General features: G+C 40.8%; 1 protein-coding gene across 1 annotated transcript; it reads right to left on the reverse strand.

Moving 5' to 3' along the window:
• Window positions 1-373: 373 nt before the first annotated feature.
• Window positions 374-2,720, reverse strand: LOC147614042 (uncharacterized). The gene is made up of 4 exons (XM_086780355.1): window positions 2,626-2,720; window positions 2,486-2,584; window positions 1,232-1,520; window positions 374-1,138 (listed from the first exon to the last, which is right to left on the reverse strand). Exons 1-4 carry the CDS (start codon window positions 2,718-2,720, stop codon window positions 968-970), a joined length of 654 nt encoding a protein of 217 aa, XP_086636481.1. The 3' UTR covers window positions 374-967.
• Between the last annotated feature and the right edge of the window lie 18,587 nt (window positions 2,721-21,307).

Raw genomic sequence — 21,307 nt, forward strand, 5'->3', positions numbered from 1 at the left:
CAAATCCAAGATACTTGTAAAGTGGCCCTGTAAATGTACCTGGCATTCAATAGCACCAATGTTGTTTGCTGCAGATGGAAGACAAGTGGAATAAATCCATCACCTCCTGTTCCTGGAATAAAAACTTGTGGGATCTTGTTTCAAAGTTGATCCAGCCAGTCCATGACTACAAACTGAGCAAAATCTATTTTGAAATAACAATTCTAATCCTATGTCACTTTTGGAGATTCCTGTTCCTCCCAGATGCTCAAGCTGCAAAGCAGAGAGGCTGAGAACACCAAGAAGGGCATGAAAGTAACAGAAAGTTTTAGAAGACCTGAACTCAGTATGTGATTCTGTGATGTATGCTGGGCAACAAATCCAGGAGACTGAAGAAGCAAATATCATGAACTAAAACTATACAACAGCAATACAGAAGGATGAGGGTCTGAAAAAGAGCTGCACCAACATATGCTCAACAATACATGCACAGCAGACCAGATGCCTTTATGAATAAGCTGAGTTAAGCTCTCCTTCAGAGCAGGTGATTTTTCCCATGTAGTCAAAGTTTGCCTTGGCTTTCTTTTCTCATCCCTCCTAACAGCTACTATCTGTTGGTTGTTATTTGACTCCCTACCTACTAAGGCTGAATTGCTTATTAAATATTCCTGATACCTATTTCTTTTCCTTTTAAAAAACCAACATTTCGAAACAGCTCTGCCCAAGTAGGTCAATCAAAACCTCTTTCAAAGTCAGCCTCTTCACAATGAGTTATATTCTAATAGCACTTTTAAAGTGCTTCAAGTCTTGAGGTAATGAGGAAACTTCATTAAACCTCAGGGAAGGTTGAAGCATTGATGGCCCTTTCCTGCGTGACAAAATTTCGACAATCCTCAGAGGTCTTCTGATGCTATCGTCAAGCCACCTTCATCCACAAAAGAAAGAAGTAATGAAACCGTGTAGCGAGCTCTCCTTGCTAGTAAGCCTATCACACAGATATCTGCTGCCATTCTCTAAAGATAAGGATCGTCTGCACCAAGCCCGCATTGGCAACATGGGGCAAGAAAGCGGCAGCCCACCTTGGGTAGTAAGGTCCTGGAAACTTTAACAATATGAAGAGTAACCCCATCACCGCCAAAGGCCAAGGGTTTTTTCCAGCCTGTTATCCCAGATGGAAAATCAAAATTATGACTGATTAGAACATGATTTAAACAGCATTACATACGGATATTCATCCAGCAAAGAGAACTACCTGAAGTTCCTTCATAACCCCAAGGGAAGCATTTACAATTTTTGCCAGAAGTAGTCCTGAAAGTACGCCAAGAGGTATGAAGAAATCTTTTCTTTCTGACAGGGTGTAAACAAGTTCACTCAATATCGACAAAGCCAGGACTGGAATCGCCAGCCACTTGACGGCTACCCAAAAGAGATCCAGCACACGCTGAATGAATCGTGCGTACACCTTTTCCCATGGGAAAGTCCTCGCTGCCTCGAAAATAATTTCTGACAAACATGAAACCTTTCTCTGCGACCATCGTCTTCTGTTCTAGCATGAGGTGCCCTGATTTGGCAGGAAATCATTCTCTTGCCTGCTAAATGAAAGGACTGCACACCCTAAACATAAGTCTGTGAGAATTTCGTAGACACCATGACTTAAATATAAAAACAAAAACTCCTCTATGTTTCTTGGACATGGGATTAGTGCTATACCTGCACACCGCATACCATTCGCATCGTGTGACTCCTTAAGATGTTGTGGACCTTGTCGTCTGAAAAAAAAAGTTGAAGGAATATATTTTTATTTTTTATTTTCATTTTTCAAGCTAGAACTTAAAACCACAACTAAAAAGTGTATGTTTGATAACATGGCATGATGTATGTAAAAGCTTATTCTATAACACTCCAGGTAGAGTAGATTGTTGATCCATATCTGCCATGGCTGTCTCTATGCCTCGAACTCCGGATTTTCGAGCTTATTTATTCTATATCACTCAAGGTAGAGTAGATTGTTGATCCATATCTGCCATGGCTGTTTCTATGCCTGGAACTCCAGATTTTCTAAGCAAAGAATTGCAAACAAGCCCCCATTAGCAGGGCCCCCGTGGTTGACAGTTGACTGGGGCATCTGGATCCATTGTGTGTGTTTCATTCCTTGAGTGGTATAAGAGCTTCAGCTTTGCACATATCTTCTTTGCTAGTTGCAAATCAGGAAGACATGGCTCCATAGCTGCCAGCTAAGGACAACAACAATCATCCCACCCTAAAGGAAGCTCGATGGGACCAACTAGCTGCTGCTACAAGTAACAAAACCCAAAATTAAAGATGACTGTAACCTCATGGAAGCTATGGAAGACTGCCATTGAAGGATATCAAGAGCCTCAGGTCCAAGACATGTCTGATGCACCCTTGTTCTAGACTTGGAGCAAAGAGATTATACGTGTATGATTGTGTGCGAAAAAGAACATATGTCCTTGTGATGATACAGTGTATCGTCCATAAGGTTTACTGGCTCTGAAACCCAAGGCAAAAAAGATCATAGTTAGCAAGACCTGTTGTTTCAAAGGTAGCCAAGTCAATACCCGGGGCTTCCATTCTCTCCACCAACCTGCAAAGAATTCTCAAACAACACTACCACCTGGCACCAACATTAGTGGCACCACCTCAACTTGGGCTGAAGCAGCCATCAACACATCCACACAAGATAGAACATAGAACCCATTCTGCCACGATGGAAAAGCCATCGCCTAGGTCATACACAACTCTGGGAGGGATTGAGTGCCTCCACACCACAAGTGGCTGAAGTGCACTTTGTGATGAAGATTCAGGAGCAAAGCTCTTGTGAAGAGCACGAAGACCCAAACATCATAAAAGTATGACTCCATCCATGAAAAACCTCACTTTAAGAAACGTCTAGAGAATCATGAGGTCATCAACAACACATGGTTCTTGTTCCATCCTTAGCATGGTTTGCTAGTATTGACTCGAAATCAGCAGTCAACTAAAGGTTGCTAATAGGGCCAGGACCCTATACAACTGAGCGGGCTGCACATGACTAGGTGACAAGCATCAATGTGTGGGTCTAGGACTATGATGCCCATGAGATGAGTTTTAGATTGCCCGATTCAGTAAAATGGGCAGAAAATGCTGCATGGCAAGGTGATCTAGGAATTTGAATCCCTATTTGGTGGTTCGGTTGGTAAGTTCATGAATCCCTATTTGGGCATAACTATTGTTTAGACAACACAAAATGAAACAACACACATCAATGCACAAAGTCATTGCCCACCCCTTGAAGAATATTTGCTTTACTAATATGAGAATTGAAAGTACAACGGGTGAATGGTCACTCTTTACTTCACTATGCCCTCAGTATTTTACCCACAAAGATGTTAAGCTAAACATACAACCTTGCACATAAGAGAGGGAAAGAAGAAGAAAAACAACCATGTCGGAGATTAGTACTTAGCCAACCCCAATGAAGGTTAACTCCCCTTTGTGAGGCCGCTAGAGGCTCACTTCACCACCACTTGTGTCACCCAAGACAAGCTAGGTGAAGAGCAAAGAAGAAGGGAGCTATGGAAAGCTCAACCTTCACTCCATGGCAACATGCATGCAAGAGAGATCTTGGTAGAGAGACAAGAGACGAGAGAGGAGAGGAGAGGAGACGCTAGATTAACACCATCCCTAACATGCATACACAACAACAATCAAGCATGCAAGCATCTACAATACAAGCAAGCATCCACAAGCTCAAGAGAGTGAGAAATGAAATCTATATTAATGTCTTCAAAAGCCCAAAATGACCTATGAGACCAAAAGTTACAATAATCTAGTCAGATAAAGTAGAAATGTCAGTGGTGTGTAACAAAAAAAAGTGAGAAAAGATCTAGAGATCAAGAGTAACATGGGAAAATGGGAAACTAGAGAGAGAGAGAGAGAGAGAGAGAGAGAGAGAGAGAAACTCAATTGAGACTAATAGGATTGCCCCTTTTCATATTCCATAAAATGTCTTATTTACAAGAGCTCTCTTTTTACAATGGTTGGCCGTCCATTTACAATTAAGGACCCAAACTAGCTTCCTAGCTCTATGTACATCTCATTCCTATCACCAACATTACACAAGTCGTAAGCTTGGTCATTCCATGTCTCTTTTATCAATAAGTGCTTTGTGCGGTTACAAATAGATAAGTTACAAAAAGTATGACCATGCTTGCAAAATGATGTTAACCGAAGTGGTTAGCATACCCCCTCCCTAATTCAGGTCCATCCTCGGAACTAACATGGATCTAACAGATATCGAGTAGATCCAAACGAAGTCGCGTCGCGAGGTAGGATGCACCCGCCGAGGGAGGGAGGGGGGCTCGATGGAAGACACGATAACTCATCCAAAAAGTTGTCTCCATCATGTCTTTGAATGTTTAGAGGCGTCGAGTAAGCATCCAACCACTGGACACGCTTGTAGTACCCAAAGATCTACTTCAATGTTAGCGTCGAAGGCCAAGCCTTGAGTGCCTTCATGATAATGGTTCCATTCTGGGAATGTCTCCAACAGTGAGATGATCAGATTAAAGAATCTAATGGTGGCGACCACCGCAGGATCTGGCGCCTAATCACATCTTCTGATGAATTCATGGATGCGCTTCAACATGCCGGCTTCAGTGTATGGCTGCTAGGGCGTCGGAGGAGCGAACCATGGGAAGTTGAAAAGAAGCTTCGGGTACTCTGTCTGCTCCTCGTGGAAAAGATTCCAAGCCCATCTGTGTCGGATTGGCAAGTATTCTGGGTTTATTCGGAGTGGGCATGGCGCCTTGCAGTATTATTCCCATATGTACGGCTTCAGTAAGAAAGGTCTCCGCCAGGCCAGTTGCTCACCCATGAGATCGAACGTGATGGAACAAGCAGGGACGAGTCACCGATGGTACCCGCCATGTTGTCGAGGGGGGTGCTCGCGCTTCCAGCTGCCATACTTTGCGTCGATGTGGAGACACAGGACGTAGATGTCTATGCAATCTGTGACCTTGGTGAGCGGCTCCTCCTGGAGTTGTCAACCGAGCAGGATCCGAATTGCCTGCTCAAACTTCGTTCAATCGAGCGGATCACACCAATTAAGGGGGTTGAGCGGAGGGTCAACTTCCTCGCGCCGCTCACATGGTGGCGGTGGTGGGATCTCGCCTTCTTCCGAAGGTGGGGGGGAGGGATTTCTTGGTGGCGGTGGTGACGAGGTTGGAGGGGTGGGTGATGTCAAGGAAACGATGGCAAGGTTGGCCTTAAGGACTGGGGAAGGCTTGGCCGATGTGGAGAGGAATTCTGGAAGGGTGTTGGGCAGGCCTATGTTGAGTGCTAAGGTTGGAGGTGAGGGGGGAGTTGGTTAGGGTGGTGGAGTGGGGAGATGGATGGATGTAGAGATTTGTGAGGGGAAGAGTGGGAGTGTTGTGATGCCAGGTGGGGTGGTTTGTGTGCTGGTGCTTGGGTGAGAGGAGCTGGGAGACGGAGGTTGAAAGAGGGTGGTGGTGGTTCAGGGGGTTGGGCTCTTGGCGCTCCATCACCTCCGTCATCGTGGTGGCTGTCACCGTCATTTCTTTCTTCGTCTGAGTATTCGGGCCGTGGGCTCGGTGGAAGACTTTGGCCCTGTAGCTTCTTTGAGGGTAAACTCTGTGGGAAACACCACATGTGAGTCATCAAATTGCATGATGCCCGGGCTTGCATGACCTCCATTTGTATATGACATTTGCAATAAAGAATGAGAAGACCTGCCGCGAAGTATGGTAGGAGCTCATCTCGCCGGAGGGATCGGTAAGCTGCGTGGACGATCTTACATACTTTGCGGTGGAGGTAGCGGAGGGCTTTCGCTGTTCGTTGGGATGGGTAAGGTTAAGGACAAAGCCCGTCCGGGATGGAGAGGTCGATGACATCATTCTGGTCAGTGGGCATCCCAAAGCGTAGGAGGTGGGACTAACTCATGAGGTTTGCTTGGAGAGGGTGGGTAGGAAAGTCGAAGAAGATGTGGGGGTGGGTGAAGGAAACGAGGCCCTGGAAGAAGAACTGAGCCAGAAGGGCGATGCTATGGAGTGGGAGCTTATTCACAATCATTCCCTTGTAATAGTTTTCTTGTGAGCTCTCCTTCTTCCCTCTTCTTGCTTGCTTGATGGATACATGCTAGATAGGTTTGATTGTAAGCTTTCATCTTGTAATAGATTTTTCTTCTTCCCTTGCCTTTTGTGAGAGAGAACCATCGTAAAGGACCATCTGCTCTTGCCTCCATCTAGGCATTGAGAGCTCTCCCTTTACTCCTTTGGCAAGGAGCATTCCAGTGTGACAATGAAGCGAGGACACAATCGATGAGCTAGTGCACCCACATAGGGAAGTTGCATTTTTTGCGACTCAAAGGCAAGATCCAATGGCACATGCTTTGGCAAGGCTAAGGTAAGCTCTTGACTTGAACATATTTCGCGTCGCTCTATTGTTGCTGGGAACTAGCCTAGAACTTTGCTTTGTTTTTTCATCCACTCCAAGCTATCGAGATCATCTAATAATGCTCGGTGTTGTTTAGGAGGTCACACTCCGAAAAACATATAGTTTTGGAGCCATTGGATGTGTTTGTTTTTGTGTTTGCTTTTAAATTGAAGTTTATTTTACATTAAGGCATTCTATTTTTGGTAAGACAAAACCCTAGTTTTTAGGTAACTTGCATGAAATTGGAGCTTAAGAGTCTTAGATTTCATTGCTTTAATCTAGGGATTAGCTTAGCAATTGTGATTAGGAGTGGAATCCTGTCCAAAAACATGAGCATTGAGCTCTTTTAGGTTGAATTAGATGGGATTGTTTTTTGTTCATGTATTTCGTATTTTTTAAATAATTTGTTCATGGAGTGTTAAAATTGGTAGATTAGTAGCGTGCTAGGTCATCAAAAAATTATAAAAAATACTTAATTAGTTGTATCACAACCATTAAATAAGATTAAGGTCATTAATCACATCTCGTGAAGTCCAAAAACCATAAAAAACCAGGCTAAACCAGCTCTTGGATAGAGTATGTGAGCCCATAGTCCTGCATTGTGAGTTTAGACATGTGAGCTATGAGCCTAGATACGTGAACCTGTAGACATGGTATGGAGGTAGATATACCTAATATAATATGGACCAATTATTACTACCATAAAGACTCATATAGACATAGCTACCCATGTCCTTGGAAGATTTTCTTATCATACAATCTGTACCATCTACAAATTCCAAGGAAATTTATAGTTCTTTGTAAATATTGGGGATTAAGTACACTTATTACACCCAATAATTGCACGCCAACCTTGTTATAGGCCCAGTTCTTAGATTTTTGTGTCATGAGTAGGCTTATTTCATACAAGGAAAGTATTAAGCTGAGTTTATACAAAAAAGACGTGGGCTTACAAACATGAGTCTAGAGACATAAGCCTGTAGAGACATGAGTCTAAAGACGTAAAGAACTCGCATACCTGAACTTGGACACGTAAGTCTAGAGGTGTGAGCTTGGAGACGTGAACCTAGATATGTAAGCCTAGATACATGAGCCTAAACACATGAACCTTCATACGTGATCTTGTAGACGTGAGTCTAGAGGCTTGAGTCTAGAGGCATGGACCTAGACACGTGAGTCTAGAGACATGGACCTAGACACATGAGCCTAGCAACAGCAATTGTAGCAAAAAATAAAAATAAAAATATTTAAAAACCTTTTTTAGTCCTGCACTAGAAACACAAAGGACATTTGAGGCAAACCTGATCTCGACTAAGTGTTGGAAACAACAATAGAGCAACAATATAGTCGTTTGTAATGCATCAAAGCACACCTCCTCAAACCCACCAAGCCTTCAATCCCAGGAAATGACTAGCACTCTCAGTAAAGTGCTCCCCTATTAAGAAGGCTAAACTCCTTCACATCCACCTCTAGCAAGGAACTTTGGGAGAAAAAGAGCTACCAAAACACAAATGTGAGTGGAGGAATAATAGAACCCCTACAAACAAGATCCACCCCCACAGCCCTCCAAGCTCCAAATTCACCAACTGGCTCTATTAATAGCACCTTAAATTTTATGAAGAAAGCATTCAACCACCCTATTTTTTGGGAACATCTCTAGTGAAGGAGCCAAAGCGGGGCCAAGAACCTCAAGGTTTGCTCCCATAGGAAGCGGTCAAACCATGTCAGACGCCATAGTTGGTGTCGATTATGAGTTAGGTTTATCCCAAGCTGACCCATGACTAGTAAAAACAACCCAACAACCACAGTTACAATAATTGAGACATGACACGTCTCTTTTTCCATACCACCACATGGATAAATGTTCCACATAACAGTGAGCGCACACATCGTAAGTAGGAGCACCACTCTCCACATGAGATCATTATAGAAGTGCCTTACCATGGAACCAAGTTCTAGTTCTTTTCCATTTGGACAAGGAGAATAGGAAACATGGGGAGGGGTAAGGAGCTAGTGCTAGGGACTACCTCAGCACAAAGAGATACACATTAGCATTCACATAATGTTCCAAAGCAGCAAGCTTGTAATCTCAAAGGTAGGCTGATAGAGAACAAGTACCATTGGAAACTGTGAAGCCTAAATCCAGAGGGCAAGCGAGCATAGCACCTAGAAGCTCAAAGTTGGGCAAAAGAAATACCATATGCACCTATGGTATTACCACTCCAACTAGTTCCTCTAAGAACTACACCAATACAGCAGTACTTGGTGACATTGTCAACATAATTAGAGAGTCAAGAATAGGAGAGTTATGCATCATATGAGAAATATGACTCATATGGATATTTAGACCAACCTCCAGTCATAGGCTATACTTTTTTCTAAGCCATGGGGACAACATGGTTATGGGGGGGTTGATAGCATGGCTCAGGGGGGAGGCTACGAGGTGTGAGGGCATTGCATCGGAGCGGGTGGGACGGCACGGCTCTGGGGGGGTTGATGACACGGATCAGGGCAAGAGGCATGTATGCCACCTCTTCAAATGTTTCCATTTTACAAGGGCCTACACTGTGTTGATGAGTGTCACTATCATAGGGCCATTACCGCTCTAAGTTCCCTAAATCTAGTGCCAAACCCCAATGTTATTCCATATGAAGGCACATGTTGTTTACAAGTGTGGATTTAAACATGCCTTGAAGGATTATCCCAATAGAGTGATAATCACCCCAATGGTGGCAGGAGTATCAGTCACTTCAGTGACCCTGAACCTATTAAGTGTGCAAGGTGGACTTATTCATAGAGTCTCCCTTAATGCTATCACAAGGATCCAGACCAACTCGAGGGTAGTGCTAAAGAAAACATCCAAGTCAAGTGTAGTTGCCAAGGAAACATCCAAGGCAAGTAGAAAGCTCAAGCCTTGACCTGGAAACGAGTAGCCCAGGAGATAACGGCACAAGCTCCAATGGCATTCGCCCCTAAAAATGCTAATGAACTAGAACCAAAGAAGGCACAAGCCCCAAAGGCATCAGCCCCTAAAAAGACTAATGAACTAGAACTAGAAAAGGCACAAGCCCCTAAAAATACTAATGAACTAGAACTAGAAAAGGCACAAGCCCCTAAAAAGACTAATGAACTAGAACTAGAGGTACATAGAAAGAAGACCTTAAAGAGTATGTGAAAATGTAATACATAATTAGTTGCCAAGTTTAAGGATGTTGTGACCATGAAAGTGGTTTAAATGATAGCTTTGAAGCTTCCTTCTTCGCAAAGAAGACAACGAGCGATCTTTTGTTCAAACTAACTCTTCGCAAAGAATGACTACATGAAGGAACTCAAGGATTCCACTACCCCATGTTGGAAAAACAGCGAATAAAACAAGCCCAAGGAAGTTGTAGGCTGAACTAGAGCTAGTGTTAGAGCAACTACTTACCTTACCTTAGCCAATCCCTGACCCTATCCTTGGGCCAATTATAGAACCAAAAGGCCTTGACCAAAACTGTCACCATTCTTAAGAGGCCACAAAAAGAGCCAGTTTTGGAGCCTCTACCTTTGAAACCAATTCGACTAGATTTGTCATTGCTAGATGCAGTCAAGGAGGAATCAATGACAGTAAAAAAGTTAGCCTTCCATGGGTCATCATAGTCACCATAATATTTTCTCCCATGTGACAGGTGACGACTTCATTTCGATCCTTAGAGGAGAGGCATTACCTCTCCTAGGGAAGGATGAGTGCACATCCCATACAGATTGGCAGGTCTAAGCTCACCTCTGAATGAGTAGAAGCTAGGTGAGCATGAAAGTAGGCCTCACAACCTTCTTATCCTTGGAAGGCAAAGTCCCATGATAAGTTCTCTTTTACAAATTTAGAGAGACTTATCTGACTGGATAAATGGGAATTTAAGAGCCCGCACACATGAATCTGAACCTGAAGAGGAGGAGGATGAGATGTGCACCACAGTTGAGTGCTAGATGCTGTCCAAGACTTGCAACCCCAAAACGGAGCCACTACAACCACCAAGATGTCGCCAAATGCCAAGAAAGTGAGTCAGCATGTTACTACCTCAGGTAGTGTGGGTGTTGATCTATGCCAAGAAAGTGAGTCAGCATGTTACTACCTCAGGTAGTGTGGGTGTTGATCTATGACCTAAGAACGACCAAACCATGATCTGACTTGATACACATGTGGACAACACTTCCTTCGTTTATCTTGGATACCAAATCAGACTCAATCACACCATCCAATCACCTGTGGTGCGGTCCATCCTTTCCAATGTCGGGCCAACAATGCCAAAAGTGCAAACCATGATCTTTAGGGCCTGTTCGTGCGCATATAATTCAAAAATGGTGTAAAATTAAAATTTGAGCTGAACCAAATAGCTATAGTAATGTAAAATTACTTCACTTTTGTCTTCTACATCTCCCTCATCGGAGCCACCACAAAAAAGCTACATCGGGTCCAAAATGTCTCCTCCTGGTTGTAAGTAGGCTGTAAATCGCCATGTACAACCCAACGCTATACCTTGTTGTTGACAGTCTGGTATGGTGCCCGAGGCACCCAAGTATGGCATAAACATGTGGCGTAGACCTAGGCCAACCTATCCACCAAGTTTAGACTCCATCTGGCCATCCATGTGGCCACAGTTGCCATTTTTGTCTTTGACCTTCCGATTGACCTGCACTATAAAAGCTACCAGTTGAATTGAGATCTAATTGCATGGCCATGAATCCTTATACCTAATGCACCTCCTAGGCCTGCCAAATCTTCCAAATCACTTTTCTATTGACCATACGACACTCGACTGTAGTATTAACAGTAGTGGTGAACATTTTGGCCTGCTAGGGTTTGCTCATATAGGTAGATGATGACTCTAATAGGCATACTAACCATACAGGCACTTGGAAAAAATACCTAGATATGCGCACATAACTCTAGATCTTGAATTGGACACACCATGTTTCTGAAGGCTTCGACTCAAGTTTGACAAGGTCTGACAAGACCATATCCCATAATTAGGACTGGGTTAGACGTAGCCATAAGCCTCTCTTGAGTAGTTTGGCGATGCATACATGTCAACTTCCTTCATAGCTATGTGCTTGTCCAGTTTTGGCTCAAAATGACCAATGGTGCAACCGCCAAGTAACAAGATAATAAAGGTACAAATATGTGACCCACACATACTAACCATGTGTAGTTGACATTACCATTCCTCCTCTCCTAGAGTCCATAAGCACGTGAAACAAATATCCATCATGTTTATAAAAGAACCACCTCATATTTGGCAGTGCACGCATACGCATATGAGATGCATGTGAATCAGCCATCTCTAACACATTCAGCATGCATCTTGATCACCACTTTTCTACACACCATTTAAACTTATCGCATGACCAGTGATAAGTTTACAAGTTTATTAAAGACAAATAACTAGAGAGAGAGAGAGAGAGAGAGAGAGAGAGAGAGAGAGAGAGAGAGAGAGAGAGAGAGAGAGAGAGAGAGAGAGAGAGAGAAATCCTACATGGACAAAACCTACATATCTAACACACATATCAAGAGTCATCCATATATTACAATACTTCAGAACCATGTATAAGAATCGTTATACATATAATATTTTACAAAAAGTTACGTAGACATAAGGGTTTCATGACTCTCTTGTTTGAACTACTATTGTAAAGTCTTGCAACTTTATGCACTACCTTGGTTGACAATCCAAAAATGATCAGAATGCCAAAAATTCATATGAAAACCACTATAGTCAACATTACTTTTCAAGCATGGCTACGCTTATTGTACTCATCTTTTGTAACCACGCAAAGCGTTTAATGTAAAAGAGACATGGGATGACCAAGCTTATGGCTTGTGTAATGCTAGTCATAAGGAATAGTTGTACATAGAGCTAGGAAGACTAGTTTTGGGCCCCCAATTGTAAATGGGCGGCTGACCATTGTAAACTATGAGCTCTTGTATATAAGACATTTAATGAAATATGAAAACGAACAATCCCATTAGTCTCATTTGAGTCTTGCCTCTCTCTCTCTCTCTCTCTCTCATGAGCTTGTGGTTGCATGCTTACTTATTGTGCTTGCATGCCTGATGTTGGTGTGTGCTTGTAGGGATGGTGATGCTCTAGCTTCTCCCCTCTCTTTGCTCTCTACCAAGTCCCTCTTGTATGCATGTGGCATGAGGTGAAGGTTGAGCTTTCCATATCTCCCTCCTTCTTGCTCTCTACCTAGCCAGTGAATCTCTACTTGGGTGACACAAGTAGAGGTGGAGTGAGCCCCTAGCGGCTTCATATCAAGCCGTTAACCCTCATTAGGGTTGGCTAAGTAGTACAACTCTTTGAACTCGACCCTTGCATGTTGTCTCTCTTCTCTTATCTCTCTGTCTTGTGTGCAAGGTAGTATGTTAGGATTCACATCTTTGGCGCCGCTACCGGAGAATGCATTTAGCTTAGGGTCCTCCACTTTATTCATTCTCTAGAGTCCTTATATGGCCCGGTTGGAGTGCAAATCCACCGGTTGGTTGCTTGATTTTGAGCTTGTTTTTGTTTATTGATGGTGATTCCATGGAGCAATGGAGGTCAATTGAGCATTGGAGCATTGAGAGCATTGAGATCTTCACCATGTGTGGGAGAAGCAAGTAAGTGCTTAAACATTGCCCTTGACATTTATGCGAATCACTGATTTTTGTTCTCTTCATCAAGTTTGCACCTTAGCTTAATTAACAAACTAATCTTAATTAGTTAGGTTTCATTAAGCATTGTAGGCATCAATAGATAGCTTGAGACTAGCTCTAGCTCTCTATTGAAACAAAAACCCAAAAAATTTGGTGGGAAGATACTTGAATTAGCAAGAATATGAGGAAAAACCAGACAGAATCACATTCTACATGTGATTCTAAGAAGCGAATGGCCGTTCCCTTTATAAGCCACGACCGTGGCACTTGTGCCATGCCCGTTCCTTTCACTGGCCAAATCTTGGAAGATCTCCGACCTTGAATGTGGCAGTTTGCATTAAAAACAAAATAACTGCATTAAGTGGGCATAAAGAGAATTCAATTGCATTCAACAAAGTAGGTACAACTGAATTGTCAGGGAATATAGTGGGTGGCTATCAGACCTACAGCCTTAAATTCCCTTAAATCTCCTGAAAAATATGGAAAAAATCTCTGAATCTAACAGTTCCATGGCCGTTCCACGTTTTCCACGCTCGTTCCTTCTCAAAGGGTATGCCCATTCCAGAGCATTCATTGTGGTTGCCATGGCCGTATCAGTTTTGCCATGACCGTGCCATTCTCTTTTGCCCCAACTTCAGAAAGCATACGGTCGTTCCACTTGTGCCATGCCCGTATCACTTGTCCTATCCAAAGCGAATGCCCGTTCCATTTGTTTTGCCTGAAGTGTACACCTGTGGCAAACTGGCCACACCTGTACCATTCACTTGCCACGCCCGTACCTTCTTCGTCTCAAAGCGCACGACCGTTTTGTTATGTGCATATACTAGGAGGCTAACCCACCGTAGGCATGTGAACATGGGAGCATGGGAACACGCTCTAGTGGGGCAAAGGTTAGGTCTAACCTTGGGTTGAGGTTAGGGTCAGGCAACCAAGGGTCACACATGGAAATGGAGAGTTAAGCATCACTTGAGGGCCCTTCTATATAATAGGGGCATGGGGCATTCTCAAGGGAGTGTAGAGCATTATGTCTACTCTCTTGCCATTTCAAGCTAGAGCTAAGTGTTGCTGGAGTGAAGTCATATCTCTTGGTGGTATGGGACAATAAGGTAAGATATGTGATACTTCATTGTATTTATGTGTGCACCCTTATGCTCGGGGGTGGTTGGGTGGATGAGTATATACCTGGTTCATGCATATTTATGCATGGTTATTAGCTAGAGAGATTTTTAGGGTTTTAACAGTGGTATCAAAGCGGTCTCTAGTTAATTTTTGATGTTTTTCTCTCATTATTCCAAAATTTTAAGCATTTTTAAGTAAATTTTAAACATTTACTAAGCAAAAAAAAGGTTATTTTTTAGTTTGTTTTGGTGGTCTATGCATTGAAAACGTCAATATGGCGGTTGGAACGCGGTGCTTCTCGACTTGGATGACATATCGACGTTGCGGGGAAATTTCGTAAGTGGAAATGATATTTTTCCTTATTTTTATGGTTAAAGTAAGCATTTACGGATTTTTCAAAAAATCAAAATACCGCACATGATAATGTGGATATTTTGCTAAAAAAGGATTCCCCTATATCTCAAATAAATTTAGAAAATTTTTCCTAATTTTTAGGACATTGTTTGAGCATTTTATGGTAAAAAAGTATTTTTAATGCATTTTTATGGGTTTCCCACGGGCATGTTATCACATCTCTGCCAATTTTTAGCTGAAATACAATAGGGGGCAACATGTCGATGCATCGGGTTCTCTCCCGTGTGCATGGCATTTTTTCCATCTCTCAAATCTGAATTTTCCTTCATATTCTTCTCCCTCGTGTGAACACCTCTTAGGTGGGGTAGATTTGATTAATATTAAACATCATTAAGTTTTAATCATGATTAGTAAATAAAATTATGATTAACACTTTAATCACACACATAGAATGTAAAGTGGAGAAGAAAGATTGAAGAAAGAGAGAGTGGGGATGGAGGATGAAGTGGGGGAGTGAGCTTTGCTCCTTTCCCCTCTCCCTCTCCCTCTTAATCGTGCTTGCTACCGGGGGGAGGGGGTGGTGGAGGGGGTTTTCTGCAGGCCACTGGCACCCCCCACCCCCCCGGGCGTCTTTCTTTAAAAAAGGTTTTAATTAAGCTTAAAAAAAAGATATTTAAATATTTGAATAAAGCTTTAATAGCATTTAATTAAAGCTTAATTAAAATTGACTTAAAGCTTTAAAAATGAGAAAAAAAATATTCTTATTCATGATTTTTTTTAAAACAACAAAAAATTCATGTTCAGCCCTTTGACCTTTAGGGTCTAAATTTTTTTGAACCTTTTGAATTTCGGTATTTTTTTGTCTTTTCATTTTCCAGCACCGCTTGACTTTCCGTATTCCATGATGACCTTTCGGGTTTCGAATTTTTTGATCATTCATATTCTAATGCATTCGGGGTGCATTAATTTTTTTTTAAAAAAATTTAAAAAATTTGTGAAAAATAGACAAATGTTATTTCAAATTTTTGGAATATCCGGGTTTGGTGACCAGCATGTGGTGTGTCCATTCGGGCGCTCACATGATCGTTCAAATTCTTTTTTTTTTAAATTTTATCCAAAAAATTAGTAAATTTATTAAAATTGTAAATTTTAATTAGATTTGAGAATTGTCGGGTGGAATTGAAAAATTTTGTGTTCGATGGGATTCTTGGGATAAAGTTTTTTAATAATTACAAAAAAATAGAAAAATTCTAGAAATTATTTTAGAAATCTTAAAAATTGGTAATTTTAAAATATCAATTGTATTTTGGTAAATTTTATTGCTAAAATTTTCTAGAAAATTTTAGATTTGGAGTGCCATTAGATAGAATTTGGAGTGCCATAAGAAGGAATTTTGGAGTGTCATTAGTAGTAAATTTTGAGGCCCTAGAAAAATAGAGAAAAATCATGATAATTTATTTTTCTCGAGAGTTTAATATTTTTGGGAGTTATATAATGTTGAAGTACGTTTTTTCAGTGTTGACATTAGATAGATGCATATTATTCACATATAATTAATGGGATGATGCCTCGTATTTATAGTTGTTTCCGTTTGGTTAATTCTAGACAGTGTTTTCATGATTTTTTACCGGTTGATTAGCCACCAAATGCTTATTAAAGCATTTTTTCTTATATGTGCAGTTAGTTCTAGCGAATTGATTTGCTAGATCATTTTGGTCAAAACAAAGCAAGAGAAGTTGAATCCGAGTGAACCGTGATTTTTGAAGAATTTTATTACAATGGCTCATATTGACTTCTCAGTCAATATGATAATGTCGATGAGATGAGTGATCATCCTAACTTGGGTGGGGAAGATCTAAAATTTCAAGTTACCAAAGAGGAGGCTGTTGGAAAGAGTGAATTTTTGGAAGTGACAGAGTATCTTGAGGCAGCTATTACCAAATGTCATGACGAGATGGAGTCACTAAAGATGCGACCTTTCTCAAGCAATGTCATTTGACATTAACTCACCTATGTCTTGATACTAAAAGAGAGAGTTATAGTGAAATAGTTAAACTCATGTCTTCACTTTATTAACTTAATCAAGGTTGTTGGATTTAAAACCTTGATACTAAAAGAGAGAGTTATGGTGAAATAGTTAAACTCATGTCTTCATTTTATCAACTTCATCAAGGATTTTGGATTGATACTAGTCATTCATTATTTTTATGTTTATATCATGTTTAAATTTTGGATGTATTGAAAGTTATTCACTCTATTATCCATTCACGTAGTACAATCTCACATCAAATCAAAAAGCTCCCAATGATAAAAATAAATGTAAGAGACTACACAAACAAAAGTGAAGATCCTAATGGATTCTTTATCCTAAAAAATGAAAAGTTCTGATTGCCAAATACTAGAATTGGTAGAACCAGACAATTACTCACCCACCCATAATTGAATGCCTTTATTAACTTTTAGTTTTGAATACAGATACGCACACACTCCTCTTTAAAACTTTAGCATATAAAATAATCCATTGACAAACAATTATTGGTTACAGATATCATAACTCAAAATTTTTATCCAGTCCCTTGTTTCTTAAAAAAAAAACAGTATCACTCTGGACTCTCCATTGAGAGCAGCTGGTTTGCAACAACGAGATCCAGTAATAACAGATTACAATAATCATTTCATCCATCATACATATCTTCCACGACATACGCATGGGTGTCCTAGGCACCACGACATACGCATGGGTGTCCTAGGCACCACGACATACGCATGGGTGTCCTGGCTCAATAGGTGGACTACACATTTTGCCTTTCATTCATTCACAGATGCGCAAAAGTTGCAGATGGCGTAGGGTTTATTGAAAAGAAAGGCATTAACTTGGTGGAAGGATCTGGCATTAACTTGGTGGAAGGATCTCAAAGATGATTCCATTCCTACCACTTAGCAAAGTTTTAAGGAAGATTTTAAAAAAGAGTTTATCTAACTAAAGGATGAATTTGAAATAATTGCCAAGCGTGTAAAAAATAGCATGGAAAATCAGTCTTTTGACAATTATGTGTAGAAATTTAGACAATTGGCTGCCAAAGCCAAATCTGATCATACTTTGTGTGGAATTTTCATCAATGGTCTAGCTTGTGATTATTAGTAAGAGGTAAAGAAATGCAAGGTCAAACGGCTGAGGATGTTATTCGCAGCTCAGGTTTTTCATAAGACTATGGTCGGCGCCAATACTTCAAAACCATCATCTAATGAAAGAAATCCACATTCACTTTTTCAAATAGTGGACAAAAAATAAAGTTTGTTTTCACACCAAAACTAAAATATTCTGACAATGCCAGCAAAGAAGCAGAAATTTGTGAGCAAGGATAATATCACATGTTTCAAATGCAAGGAAAAGGGACACACAAAGAAATTCTGTCCTTCGAATGGAGCTACAGCACCTTTGGCACCTAGACAAAAGGCGGCAATAAAGAAGTTCATACTAAAGAAATCTGTACACATTACAAAACTTCAAGGTAAATTTTTTAAAGTCAATATTACGCATCTTGAAGGAAGCCAATGTTCAGATTGTACTTTCAGTAAAGACCTTTTTGGTCCAAACAAATTATTCTATGTTTATGTGGATCAATAAATGGGCATCAGGTTCATATTTTGTTTGATCCTCATAGTACTCATAATTTTATTGACAACATTATGGTACAGAGGATGAAGCTGGAAACCACACAGAATGATCACATGTACAAGGTCACGATGGCTGGAGGAGAAGTCCAATTATGAGACAAGAAGGTGTCAAAACTACCGTTAGACATCCAATTGTACTTAGATAGACTTGATTTTCATGTCATGAGCTTGGGTCATGTAGATATAATTTTAGGGATGGAATGGTTTCATTAAAAAAAAGGATTTTTCTGTTGATTGGGTCAAACATTTGATGTCTTTCCATCACAATGGAAACCTTGTTACTCTTAAGGGAAACATTGTTGTACCCAAGGAAACTTTTATTAATGAGCTTGAGTTAATGAAAAATCTTTTTAACTACGAACTTCTTTAATTGGTTACGGATCCAGTGTCTTCATGTGTTTATTTTGATGTAAACACTGTTTCTATGGATGTTTCGGAAAGTAAAGTATTAAATTCCATTAAAAGCAAATTTCAGGATCTATGTCCTGATGAGTTACCTCATCGATTACCTCCTAAACAAGAGGTGGACCATAAAATTGAGGTAGTGCCGGGTGCAGAACCTGTTAGTATTATTCCTCCATATAGGCTTAGCCAGACTGAGGAAGACAAGGCAACAAAGCAACTAGCTGAATACTTGAGGATTTGTCAAATTAGACCAAGTAAGTCTCCTTGGGTGGCACTAGTTACACCTGGTTAAGAAAAAGGATTAAGGTACCTGGCGGATGTGTATTGATTACAAACGTCTTAACAAAGTTACAAGTAAACAAATACCCATTGCCTAGATCAGATGATCTTACTGATAGGTTGCAAGGAGCTAAGTATTTCATAAAGCTTGATTTGCGAACCGGTTATCATCAGATCCATATTGTAGAGAAAGATGTTCCTAAAACTGATTGTAGGACACGTTATGGCCATTATGAAATTGTAGTGTTACCCTTTGGTCTCACTAATGCACCAGTAACTTTCCAACAGATGATGAATGATATATTTTGGGATCTGTTAGGAAAATACATGGTGGTTTTCTTAAATGATATTTTGATATACAGTAAAACTTTGGTAGAGCATGAGAATCATCTTAAAGAGGTTCTAGGAAGGCTCAGGAAGGAGAAACTGTATTGTAAATTATCTAAGTGTGAATTCTTTAAAAAGTAATTGTTATACTTGGGTCATAAGATCTCTCGAGATGGCTTAAGTATAGATTTGGATCACATCCAAAAGGTTTTGGAATGGCCAGTTCTGTGTATGGTCAAGCAGTTTAGGTTTCGTGGTATTTCTTCGAAAATTTGTCAAAGATTATTTGAAGTTGACAATATCTTTTACCAAGCTTCTTAAGGGTAAAAATAAGAAGTCTAATTCTCTGATTGAGTGGAATCAGAAGCTACATGAAACTTTCGATACTTTGAAATATAAAGTTCAAGATGCTCCTATGTTAGCCTTACTAGATCCTTGTAGGCCTTACATTATAGAGACTGATGCTAGTGATTTTGCGGTGGACGCAGTTCAGGAGAAAGAGTTGTATGTAATTATTTATGCTTTAAAGGCATGGAGATAATATCTCTACAAGTCTCGATTTATGGTCTTGACAGATCATTAGTCTTTGCAGTTCATTTGTGATCAACCGGACTTGAAAGGTAGAAAAGCCACATGGGCTGAATTGATATAGGACTTTGATTTCATGATTAAATATAGAAAAGGTAGCTTGAATAGCATTGCTGATCCATTGAGTCAAATTGGTGAAGTTAATGAACTTAGCTTCACAGAAATTACTTCTAACTTGTATGATTCACTCAAGGAAAAATGCAGTACAAATATTTTCTTTGGAAAATATTGAAAATTGGCAAAATCAGGGTTCAACTTTGAGGTAGATCAAAACCTAGTGAATCAAGGAAAAGCCAACCAATTTTTTATTTAGAATGGTCTTTTATTCCGAAATGATAAGGTTTGCGTACTGGATGTGCCAAAAATTAAACTGAGGATCCTATTTGAGTGTCATGATGCACCATCGGCGGGGTAGGACATCTGGGCATACAACATACCTTGGCTTTGGTTAGAAGGACTTTTTATTGGCTGCCCACCACCAGGATAGATAGAAGTAGTATGCAGATAAGAAGAGGACAGACAGAGAGTTCGAAGAAGCAGATATGGTCTTCATTCGAGTACGCCCCAAAAGAAGTTCTCTATCTCTTGGGAAGTACAAGAAGTTATCCCCTAGATATTGTTGGGTAATATGTGATTACAAAGAAAGTAGGTGACTTAGCCTACGAGCTTTTTCTACCTCCTCATCTCAAAGTACATAATGTATTTCATGTCAGCCTTCTTAAAAAGTATGTACCAAGCCCGAATCATGTGCTTGATGAGATGAAATCTTAACTTCTTCAACCCAAGGGCAGATGGAACATTAACCTAAAGAAATCCTTGATGTTCGAGAAAAGGTTCTCAGGAACAGAATTCTGAGAGAATTATTGGTCAAATGGAAGTTCTATCCTTTTAAAGATGCCACCTGGGAGATAGAAGCCAAATTCGGACACTTATTAGAAGTTGAGGATCCGCGACCCCATCAGAGAACGGACCACACGGACTTGTGCTAGGGAAGTTGCTCTATGTCCACATCACTCCGTGCATGGATTTGGGCATCGCAATCAGTTCTCCGAGCGCGTCAAAGTTGGGTCCCGACGAAGATAGTGCAAAATCGCCATATCTTAGTTTTGGGTTCGAAATGAGTCCGAATCGCATCTAAACACAACAAGAAAGATCCGGGTTGCTTGCCATACATTTGTCCATGCATGATTCGATTTTCATGCCTCTTCGGCGCCGTTTTGGGCCACGGTTGGAAATTTCCACCATTTGGCACGCTCGTGCATCTTTTTCGAGAACCCGGATTCGGACAGTTAGAAGTTGAGGATCCGGGACCCCATCAGAGAATGGACCACATGGACTTGTGCTAGGAAAGTTGCTATATGTCCACATCAGTCCATGCATGGATTTGGACATCACAATCAGTTCTCCCAGCGCGTCAAAGTTGGGTCCCGGCGAAGATAGTGCAAAATCGCC

This window comes from Cibotium barometz, chromosome 42 (assembly GCF_041138505.1).
Source record: "Cibotium barometz isolate CiBa-2024 chromosome 42, ASM4113850v1, whole genome shotgun sequence".
In the NCBI taxonomy this organism is placed as follows: Eukaryota; Viridiplantae; Streptophyta; class Polypodiopsida; order Cyatheales; family Cibotiaceae; genus Cibotium; species Cibotium barometz.